Source organism: Phoenix dactylifera, unplaced genomic scaffold, assembly GCF_009389715.1.
Source record: "Phoenix dactylifera cultivar Barhee BC4 unplaced genomic scaffold, palm_55x_up_171113_PBpolish2nd_filt_p 002324F, whole genome shotgun sequence".
Taxonomy (NCBI): Eukaryota; Viridiplantae; Streptophyta; class Magnoliopsida; order Arecales; family Arecaceae; genus Phoenix; species Phoenix dactylifera.
Genome location: NW_024069563.1, coordinates 1 through 12,091, shown reverse-complemented (window position 1 = coordinate 12,091; position 12,091 = coordinate 1). Strand labels below are relative to the sequence as shown.

Sequence of the window (12,091 nt, the reverse complement as noted above, 5' to 3'; positions counted from 1 at the left end):
GCCTATTGATACTTGTCTTTAAAATCAGTTTATAAGAGGGTTTTAAATTGCTGAATTTCAGCTTTTCATATATAAGAGTGAAATCTCTCCCTATATCATTCAAATGTTGCCAATTTGACTCTTTGAATTGCTCCCCCTTTCATTTATGATTCATTAGCTATGAAACTTCAAAAATTTGAGATAAAATGTGAGTTTCAAGTTATGTATCGGGGTGTGAAAGGTGCGTGTCAAATTTTGAATTTATATGTGCCAAATTCTGAATTTTGATACAGATTTTTGATTTAATCAATTTCATTGTTACAAATTGCTCCCCCTTAGATGTATAAACTTTCTTATATGATTTTTAGTTTGTTTGCCCAATCATTTCTCTTTTTTTGCATAAATTCTTATTTCTTTTTCTCTACTTGATGTCTTTACTTCTCTCCTTTTTGTTACTTACTTTGTTTACACTGAACAATATCTCTTTACTTCTCAAATTAATTACTCTTTCTTTTCTTCTCAAGTTGATTACTCTTTCTTTTCTTCTCAAATTGATTACTCTTTCTTTTCTTCTCAAGTTGATTACAAGTTGATTACTCTTTCTTTTCTTCTCCCCCTTTTTGTTATCATCAAAAAGATACATGTGAAAGTTGCAACAAACAACAGACTTCAATCTTCATTGATCAAAATAGGAACATTTCAATACAGTAATGCCCAAAATGAAAATAAATACAATGTTCCTCAATCAAGATTTAAAGATACATGAGAAAAGCAAGATACATATGAGAACTAGATATCTAGCCTAGGCTCTAAACATAGATGCTAAGATCAGCCTAGGGAGACTGTAATGACTAGGATCTAGTCCTCATCCTCCTAGTATACGTGGCGAGGGGAGGTCGAGCCTGGTGAGACTGTGTCTGACGTGGAGCACGACGAGCTGGATGACTCTGTGCCGAAATCTCTGACTCAGCAGCCTGTGGCACAGTAAGTCCATGGGTCTCTCTCTCTCCGAAGTGCTCCAATCTGCTGCCTCAGGTCACTGATCTCAGCAGACATGACATCCAACCGGGCATCCAATCGGCTCGTCAGCCCGTCAGTGATAGTCCTCGCCTGAGCTGACATAAGCTCAGTCATCCTGCTCCAGAAGTCATCCGTATCTGTCTGAGGAACGGATGACGATGGTCCAGCCTCTGAGGGTGCAGTAGGATGATCCATATGCTCCTCATCCTCATCCTCTGGTGCATCTCCCTCTGGTGCCTCATCCTGAATGCCTGCTCCAGTGTGAATCCACTGCCCGTTCACTTTCTGATATCCCATGCGTATAAGTGTCCGTGCAGTGTACGTGTCAGTGTGATGCAGACTCTTGGATGCCTCCTCCTCGAGAGGTAAACCATGCTGACGGAAAATCAATGTGAGTATCATACCATAAGGTAGTGATACCCTGTTGCTGCACATTACTTTCCTCATCTGTCTTAGTATCATAGCCGGAAGATTTAGGGGCATCCCCCGAATCATACACTCCATCACTGCTAGATCTCGCTCAGTGATGAGATCGAATCTCCCGGTCTTTGGAAACAAAATCCTATTAATCATATTGAGCAGTAATCTCATTTCAGCGGAAAGAGAGCTAGCTATTACCTTCGTGGAGAAATCGAAGTTCTCATTTTCCATGATCAATTGTAGAGCTCTCATTTTGTTTTCTGGCTTTTCCGGAGTGGCTCCTATGCAGGGTAGATGAAGTAGCTCACTCAAGCTCTCCTCGGATACACGGATCCGAACCCCTCGAACTTCTGAAACAAGCCCTCCCAAACCAGTCTTGAGGAAGGCATAGAACTCTTGTACCAAACCGGGGTAGATTACCACATCTAGGGAGCAAAGATACTCCCAACCTTGTCTTTGGATCCATTCCCAAATCCGAAACCCTTCTTGATTGAAGAACTCGGAATGGATCCTTCTCCCCGTTGTAACCGGCCTCCCCGCAAATCTTGCAAGTATTACAGAGGGGGAAGGAGGAGGAGGGGCCTCCGCACGTGCCTCACGTCGTGGAGACACGGGAGATGGCTCGGTAGGTTGCCTTTCCTCCCGTTGGATCCGAGTCACTCTTCCGGATCTCTTGGCCACGGCTCGTTTGGGTCCCATTTCTCCAAGATCTTTAGGAAATCTACTGTTTGGAGGAGTTTAGTGGAGATTGGAGAGTGGGGACTAGGTTTTTCGGAAGAAGACAAAGAGCAAACAGTGCCCTAGAAATGCTCTCGGGCCCCCTTATAACAGTGGGGTCCCGACGTTGGGTCGACTCAAGATTTTTCTTGGGTCGACTCAACGTTGGGTCGACCCTTGTTCTGGGTTGGGTCGACCCAAGTGCAGACATTTTCATTTCTCTTTCTTTTTGCTTCTAAAAATTTTCCTTGCTTCCAATCCTTATAAATTCTCTCTGGGACAATGATACATGAGTAAGGAATCTCTAGATAACAAATTTGACTCATGTTTCATGGGATTTTAGAAGTTAGAGGGATGTATCATGAGATTACTGGCTCCCTTTTATATTTCTTCAATAAAAAGGATCACATATGCCTAATTCCCTCCTTAGCATGCAGAATCTATCTTCACTCAATGGTTTCGTAAATATGTCGGCTAATTGTTTTTCAGTGCATATATGCTCAATACATACATTTCCATTTTGCACATGATCCCTAATAAAGTGATACCTTATTTCTATGTGTTTGGCTTTAGAGTGCTGAACTGGATTTTTAGTAAGATTGATAGTACTAGTATTATCACACTTAATAGGAATATTATCTAGTTTAACTCCATAGTCCTCTAGTTGTTGCTTGAGCCATAATACTTGAGCACAACAACTACCAGCAGCTATATATTCAGCTTCAGCTGTGGAGAGTGCCACTGAATTCTGCTTCTTACTAAACCATGACACTAAGTTATTTCCTAAAAATTGACATGTGCCACTTGTGCTCTTTCTATCTAATTTGCATCCGGCAAAATCAGCATCTGAATATGCAAGTAAATCTAGACAGGAGTCTCTTGAGTACCATAATCCTATATTGGTAGTTCCTCTTAAATATCTAAGGATTCTCTTAACAGCACTTAAGTGTGACTCCTTAGGATCGGATTGGTATCTAGCACATATTCCAACACTAAATACAATGTCGGGTCTACTAGCAGTAAGATAGAGCAAGGATCCAATTAGTCCTCTATAAAGCTTAATATCAACACTCTTCCCTTTTTCATCTTTGTCTAGCTTACTAGTAGGATTCATTGGAGTGCCAATTCCCTTATGATTTTCATTCCCAAACTTCTTCAGTATTTCCTTTGTATACTTAGTTTGATGAATGAAAATGCCTTCTTTGGTTTGTTTGATTTGTAATCCTAGAAAGAAGCTCAGTTCTTCCATCAAACTCATCTCAAATTCTCCATGCATTAAATCAGCAAATTCTTTGCATAGAGTATCATTAGTGGCACCAAAGATTATGTCATCTACATATATTTGTACCACTAATATATTTTTGTCTTTTCTTTTGAGAAATAAGGTTTTATCCACATTTCCTCTACAAAAATTATTATCAAGCAGAAATTTGCTTAGTCGATCATACCAAGCCCTAGGTGCTTGCTTTAATCCATATAATGCCTTATGTAATTTAAACACATGATTTGGCAATTCATGATTTTCAAATCCTGGAGGTTGTTCTACATATACTTCCTCCTCAATAATACCATTTAAGAATGCACTTTTCACATTCATTTGATATAATTTGAAATCCATGAAACATGCAAATGCTAGAAGTAATCTAATAGCCTCTAATCTAGCTACAGGAGCAAATGTCTCATCAAAATCTATTCCTTCTTCTTGATTGTATCCCTTAGCTACAAGTCTAGCCTTATTTCTTATAACTAAACCATTTTCATCTAATTTATTTCTAAATACCCATTTTGTTCCAATTACTGAATTATGCTTTGGTCTTTCAGTTAATGTCCATACATTACTTCTTTTGAATTGATTTAATTCCTCTTGCATGGCATTTATCCAGTTAGTATCTTTTTCAGCTTCTTCATAAGTCTTAGGTTCTAATTGCGAAACGCAAGCAAGATAATCATTTAAATTTCTAAGAGATGATCGAGTTCTTACCCCTTGAGATGGATCACCAATGATTAAGTCTTTAGGATGTCCATGTGCATACCTCCATTCCTTTGGCACGTCTTGAGGTTGTGGTGGCACGCCATCATCTCCCTTGTCTTGATTTGGCACGTCATCAATTTTCAACTTTTCAAAGTCGATAATTCCTGTATCATCATCAACAATATTTTCTTTCCTAGCAGACTCACTATCAGACTCATCAAATATAATATTGACTGACTCTTCCACCACTAAGGTTCTTTTATTGAATACTCTGTATGCCCTGCTAGATGTGGAGTATCCTAAGAAGATACCTTCATCTGACTTGGCATCAAATTTACTTAGATCCTCCTTGCCATTGTTTAAGATAAAATATCTACATCCAAAAACTTTAAGATATTTAGCAGTTGGTTTCTTATTCTTCCAAAGTTCATAAGGAGTTTTCTTAGTTATTGGTCGTATTAAAACTCGATTTAGAATATGGCAAGCAGTGTTTATAGCTTCAGCCCAAAAGTACTTTGGAAGATTTGACTCACACAACATTGTGCGTGCCATTTCTGCCAATGTCCTATTTTTCCTTTCAACAACCCTATTTTGTTGAGGCGTTCTAGGTGCTGAAAATTGATGTGATATACCATTTTTAGTGCAAAATTCTTCAAAGTGTTGATTTTCAAATTCCATACCATGATCACTTCGAATTGCTACTAAGGTGAGTTTCTTTTCATTTATGATATTATTATATAGTTTCAAAAATTCTGAAAATGCTTCATTCTTATGTGCCAAAAATGAAACCCATGTATACCTTGAAAAATCATCAACAATGACTAGTCCATACTTCTTCCCTCCTAGACTTGTGGTTCTAGTAGGTCCAAATAAATCCATGTGTATGAGTTCAAATGGTCTAGTTGTTGATACTACATTTTTCGATTTGAAAGATGACTTAGTTTGTTTTCCCAATGAACATGGTCCACATATTTTGTCCTTTTCAAAGATCAATTTTGGCACATCTTTTATTAGCTCCTTCTTAACTAGTTTTGATATTAATTCCATACTAGCATGTCCTAATCTTCGATGCCAAAGCCAACTGGTTTCATTTTTCTTTTCTTCATTAGTAATTAAGCATAAACCATTTTTCTTGCCTAACTCATGAAGGTCTACTAAATAAATATTTCTTTGCTTTGTCCTACAAGTACAATACTATTATCTTTAGGATTAGTGATTATGCATACAGATGCTTCAAATGTAACTTCAAACCCTTTATCACAAAATTGACTTATGCTAAGAAGGTTATGTTTCAAACCCTTAACTAATAAGACATTTTCTATAAAAATAGATGGAGCAATGAAAATTTTACCCTTTCCAATGATATACCCTTTACCATTGTCTCCATAGGTTACTACTCCACCTTTCTTTGGTTCCAAGGTGACAAATTGATCTTCGTCACCGGTCATGTGTCTTGAACAGCCGCTATCTAGATACCATCGTTTTTTCCATTTTATCAGCTGCAAGACACACCTGCAATCAAGATCAAGAAGAAACTTTAGGTACCCAAACTAAGTTGGGTCCTTTAGGGTTAGTGCTCTATGTTCCTTTTGGAACCCAAACTTTCTTGAATTTAATCTTTTGATTATTACTTGATTTGTTTTGACTAGACTTTCTAAAGTTACATTCATATGCTCTATGTCCTATCTTATTGCAACAATAACAAGTAATATTTTCACTTTTAGCTTTTACAAAAATATTCTTTAAGAATTTTTGTTTCCTATTTGTTCTATAGCCTAAACCAGCCTTATCATATACAGCTTTTTGACTGTCAAGGATCATGTTTAATTTGGTAGAACTAAGAGAAAATTTATCTACCAAGGATTTATATTTTTCAGCATCTTCTTTTAACTTAATATTTTCAGCAATTAGATTCTTGATTTCATTGGTAAGTTTTCTACTTAATGTTTCATAGTTATGAGACAGTTTTAACTTATCTTTAATGAGAGATTGATTTTCTTCTTTTAGAGCTTTATTTTTATTAATTACTTTCTTATGTTCTTCCATGAGTTCTAAGAATGCATCATGCAATTCATCAACAGTAAAATCACAGTCAAGTTCAGAATCTACCTCATCGTCATTGGCCATATTACACATTTGGGCCGTCTCTTGATAATCTTCCTCCTCTGAACTTGATTTCTCACTTTCACTCCATTCAGCCATGAAATTCTTCTTTTTCAACTTTCTTGCCATCCACTTCAAATCTGGGCAATCTATCTTATAATGCCCGAGTTTGTTACACTCATAGCAAATTGGAGTTTCTTTTTCTTTTTCTTTCTCCTTACCCTTCTCTTTGCTTGAGTTACCTTTGAGGATGGGTTTCTTTTTATTTAGTCTATTCTTACCTCTCATAAATCTTCTGAATTTTCTTCCAAGCACAGCCATCCCTTCTTCATCAATATCTTCATCATTATCTGAATCTTCCGATTCAATTTGTTGTCTAGGGGTGGTAGTCTTTAAGGCAATGGGCTTTCTTCTCTTGACCTCATCTTCTGAATTTTGCCTCATTGTCAACTCATGGGTCATGAGTGATCCTAGAAGCTCCTCTAACTGCAGTGTGTTGAGGTCCTTTGCTTCTTGAATAGCGGTTACCTTGGCCTCCCAATTCCTTGGTAGAGACCTGAGAATTTTTCGCACCAAATCAGACTTAGAATAAGACTTTCCTAAACTCTTAAGCCCATTTATAATGTCAGTGAAACGAGTAAACATATCAGTTATTGACTCAGTAGATTCCATTTTAAACAGTTCATACTTGTGTACTAATATGTTTATCTTAGACTCCTTAACTTGATTGGTCCCTTCATGTGTGACCTCAAGTCTATCCCAAATTTCTTTGGCAGTGGTGCAAGTGGATATTCTATTAAATTCATTTACATCTAAAGAGCAGTAAAGTATATTTACAGCTTTTGCATTTAACTGTGCTAATCTTCTATCATTTTCATTCCAATCCATTTCTAGTTTGGGTATGATAGTGCCCTCTATGTTAAGTGTGGGTGTGTGAGGTCCTCTAGTGATGATTTGCCACAGTTCATAGTCCGAAGCTTGAATGAATATCCTCATTCTAGCTTTCCAATATGTATAGTTTGTGCCATTAAATAGAGGTGGTCTATTTGTGATTGCCCCTCACTCATAGAGCATCCCACTTGGGTTGTCATGATCTTTAACTCTTGATTGTTAGATCAACGAGCACTATTAGAGCACCTTGCTCTGATACCACTTGTTGCCCAAGGTGACAAGCCAAGAGGGGGGGGGTGAATTGGTTTCTTCTAAATTTTTGGTGTTTAAAAAGGACTTTCTTAATTAAGTGCGGTGGATGCTTCCTTAAACTATTTGAATGATTTAAACTAGTGCAAAGATAGAAGATGATGCAAGAATAAACGTAAGCACAAGCACAACACAAACACAACAATATATAGTGGTTCGGTGCTCTCCTTAGCACCTACGTCCACTCTCCAAGCGTCCCCTTGGGAATTCACTATAATCCCGCGGATTACAGTTGGATTGTTTTCCGGGCTCACAATCCAAAAACCTTTGTTGGTTTTACGGGCTCACCAACGAACCTATACACTTTGGTTTTCCGGGTTCACCAAAAACCTTTGTTGGTTTTGCGGGCTCACCAACGAACCTTTACACTTTGGTTTTCCGGGTTCACCAAAAACCTTTGTTGGTTTTGCGGGCTAACCAACGAACCTTTACAAAGTGTTTGACAAACAAAAAGAAAAGATTCAAACTCCTAAATGAGCATATGAAACAATATAAACTACAAAGAAGAGTTAGAAAGTATTTATCGCTTTGAAGTGGCTTTGCTCTTCTTTGTCAAGGATGCTTCACTCTTCAAGGGAGGATGGAGCTCTTGATGCCTCTTTGAAACTGCTCAATCCCTTTCTTTGATTGTTGAATGAAGCTCTTGATGAAGGAGATTAGGGCACTTTTGTTTTCTTGTGTATTCCTTGATATTTCTCTCCAAAAGATATTTTCTCTGATGAATAGTGCCCCTTTAAATAGTTTCCAACCTTCTTTGGACAAGCCCCAATGGTCAGATTTGAAAAACTAGCCGTTACTCACCTTGAAAAGAACAAAAAGTACATCTGCAGAACTAGCCGTTACTGTTCAGCCCGTGTTTGGGTTGGCTCAACCTGTCCTTGGGTCGACCCAACTTTTACTTGGGTCGACTCAAACATTCCTTGGGTCGACCCTCTCAGAAACCACAGAAACCTGAATTTCAGCCTTCCTTCTCATGGGTCGACCCAACCAATTTTTGGGTCGACTCAAAGTTCACTTGGGTCGACTCAACTTCTTCTTGGGTCGACCCTCTCAGTAATTCCAGAGAACCATTTTCTGTCTGTCTTTCTGTCTTGCCTTTGGGTCGACCCTCTCAGGGTTTGGGTCGACTCAAGCTTGGGTCGACTCAACCACTGTTTGGGTCGACCCTCTCAGTAAATCCAGAGAGCTTATTTCCTTCCTGTTTTGAGGTTCTTCAAGGTTGGGTCGACTCATGCTTACCTTGGGTCGACCCAACTCACTGTTCATCTGTGCCATTTTTGCAGGAGTGTGCCAAATGTTTTCTTGATGTGCCGGGGTCGACCCAATCAACCTTTGGGTCGACTCAATCCACACTTTGCTGCATTCTCAAGGTTAGATTCATTCAAATGAACAAGAACATGTCTCTATATCAATTCATACAAATATACTGAGAGTAATGAACTTATAAATGAAGTATCAATTTAACTTTTAATATACTCTAGATAATTGCTTGTTAATCATCAAAATAACACTATCATCCTCAGTATCTCCTTGAGCAGATCAAGATAAGCCCCGAGGTTGTCGGAGTTCTTTGCTCATCATAGGCCTCCACATTATGAGATTGTAAGCCTATCTCCACGGGAATGAGCACTTCTATGCCGAAGGCAAGGTTTAAAGGTGCCTCCTTGGTTTGTGTCCATTGAGTGGTATGGTAGGCCCACAATATACTAGGCAGCTCGTCCTTCTATAGGCCGTTAGCTCAATCAAACCTAGTCTTCAAGCCCTACAAAATAGAACAGTTAGTTACTTTGACCTCTTTGTTGGCCTATAGATGGCAGACCGAGATGAGTCAGTGGTAGATGTCAAGCTTGGCAAAAAAAATTTTGAACTGGATGTTGTCGAGCTATCAGCTGAGCTAGTTGAAGGAATGAATCAACCCTGGTCAAAGTTCGGAGTACTAGAGTCGAGTAGCTTTTCTAAGAGTAGCCATAAAGCTTGGCACATGACTATACCAGCCACTCCTTGAAGGACCATAAATGCCTTAAAGCTTTCGAGATGGTCCATCGAGTCTGAGGTTCCATCATAGATCTCAAATTGGAGCATCTTGAATCTCCTTGTTCGAGGTTCCTCCATAATCAACGTTCTTCCCCTTCAATGCCTCATTTTTGTTGTTCATTTTCTCGATCCTATGATCAAGGTTGTCCTCCTTCCTGGAAGGCTTTGCTGGCTGACATAATGAAGAGATGTTAGAGTTGGAGCCCATCTCATAGTGGGAACTGGGGTGACTATCTCCTTAGTCCCATCCGGAGTTCTTAGGGCGATGGTTGTTGTTCTACATCGGGCCGAGCTTGCTTGGTTGGCCCGATTTTGCACCATCTTGTAAGAGCCTGCATTTGTTGCATAAGAAAGTTGAATTGCCCAGTGTTGACAGTTCTAGAGGCCAGCTGAGAGGACTAAGATCTTTGGATGCTGTGTTAGGTACTATTGGACTCCAGCTAAACCTGGTTAGTGGTGGATTGGTGGTTGCTCCTTTTGAATTTTATGGCTTTAGATCTCCTTCCTCTCATTTCCACACACGACACCAATCTATTGCTGCCAAAAACCTGACTTGACAAAGTTAGTAGAGCTAATGTTGGTGACGATGATTGGTCGGCATGGTTAAGGTTGGTATGTTGTTGTATGCGAGCAGAAAGACAAATAGGAGTTACCGAAACTCGTCCGATGAGGGGACCCTCTAGTGCCTAAGTTAGGCAAAGCTTTGGTGAAATATAATTTAAGAAAAAAAGAAGAGATTAAGAATATGAGCTGCACGCTATGGGTAAGATGAAAGATCTTATACGGGGGGTCCCCTAGCCTAATTTATGTAGGGAGGAGGGCAAAAGTTCGCTACAATCTGACCACGATATTCTCAGACGAGCTATTACATTCTTTCTTGTCTACTATCCCAAGATTGCGTCAGGCTATAAATAATCCACGTTATTCATTCGAAGATCCGTTCGAACATTGATTGTATGCATCACATGTCACTTAACCATTAGTCGGTCAAGCTGGAAGTTACAACTCTGGTGTGCATTGAATCCGAACCATATCACAACAAAACCTAGATATATACTAATTCATTTTTTTGGATATTATTATATAATTTGTTAGAAAAAATTATCTATACTATAATTATTTAAATCAAATATTTAAGAATATTATTTGTAATTTGAATTTGGAGTATTTAGTTACTAAGGAAAAGAGGTAAAATCATTCGAATAAGCCCGAACTCACATTATTCATCGGTGCGTTGTATAACTACTCCCATTCTCTATCCTGCATGGTATATCCCAGCATCCAAAAGGGCCTCACAGCCGTCTGATCCCTATCACACCTCCACAACATAAACGGTCTATTTCGCTTAGATTGGTCAACCACTGATGGAGTTCAACCTTTTCCTCCCAACGTGTCGTTTTAGACTCCACAGTTTCCTGCTTGAGTCGGCATCCAGTCTCCATTCTCCGATCATCTCCGCCTCTGTGAGTTCTCACCACAACCACAGCATCAATTCGCCATGTTCCCTTCTCTTCCTTCCTCTTCCCCGCTCTTCCTGCTATGCCCTCTGCTCTTCTTCTTCCTCCTCAACCACTCCCCTCTAGCCTCCGCCGGCCACCTCCACCAAATCTGCGGCAAGACCGGCAAATACACCACCAACAGCACCTACGCTTCCAACCTCAACCTCCTCCTCACCTCCCTCGACTCCAAAACTTCCCTCTCCGGCGGCTTCTCCAAAGCCACCGTCGGACAGATCCCCAACCGAATCTACGGCCTCGCCCTCTGCCGCGGCGACACCGATGCCTCCGTCTGCCGCTCCTGCCTCGACACCGCCATCGAGGACGCCCCCAATCTCTGCCCCTACTCCAGAGGCGCCATCATCTGGTACGACAGCTGCCTCCTCCACTACTCCAACCAGCGCTTTCTCTCGACCATCGACACCTCGAACGAGATCTTGATGTATAACACCCAAAACATAACCGACCCCAGCCGGTTCGACAAGCTTGTCAACGTGCTCATGGGCAGGATAGCCGATTGGGCTGCCTACAACTCGACCGAGATGTTCGCGACCGGGGAGATGATGAACTCCACCAACCCTCCTTTTCCGACGATATATGGGCTGGCGCAGTGCACTCGGGATCTGTCGAGGAGCCAGTGCCGGCGGTGCCTCAGCAGCATGCTTAACCCGATAAACCCCCTGTTTAAGGGGAGACAGGGAGCGAGGGTGCTTGGAGGGAGCTGCAATTATAGGTACGAGATATACTCCTTCTATGAAGGGAAACCGACGCTAAGGCTTCAGTCGCCGCTAGAGGCCGCACCAACACTTGTTACTCCGCCCGGAGAAGAAGGTAGGGGGGAGATTGTTATTCTCAGCCTAGAGTTCAGTTTATGACCTACCCATCCGTTCTTGGTTTCAGAACTATGACTTCATCTGCAAATAGATAATATTTCATGTTTTCTTATATATTTATTATCCTATCAATTTGAGTCGTAAATGCATGCTTCTACGTAATTTTATTGATGTGATTAACTTTGCCCTTGCCTGTTTTCTATCGTTTGCAAAGATATAAATTTGGAATTCTGTTTTCCAGCAAAATAAAGTTAGAACATGTTTTGTTATTTATTGAGATGTTTAGATCCAACATGTGTTTCAGCTGAAATTGCCTT

General features: G+C 40.1%; 1 protein-coding gene across 1 annotated transcript; it reads left to right on the top strand.

Moving 5' to 3' along the window:
- Positions 1 to 10,824: 10,824 nt before the first annotated feature.
- LOC120109525 (cysteine-rich receptor-like protein kinase 6) lies at positions 10,825 to 12,079 on the top strand. The gene is made up of 2 exons (XM_039123261.1): positions 10,825 to 11,308; positions 11,414 to 12,079. The coding sequence occupies exons 1-2, from the start codon at positions 10,944 to 10,946 to the stop codon at positions 11,814 to 11,816; spliced, it is 768 nt and encodes a 255-aa protein (XP_038979189.1). The 5' UTR covers positions 10,825 to 10,943; the 3' UTR covers positions 11,817 to 12,079.
- The last annotated feature ends 12 nt before the right edge of the window (positions 12,080 to 12,091 follow it).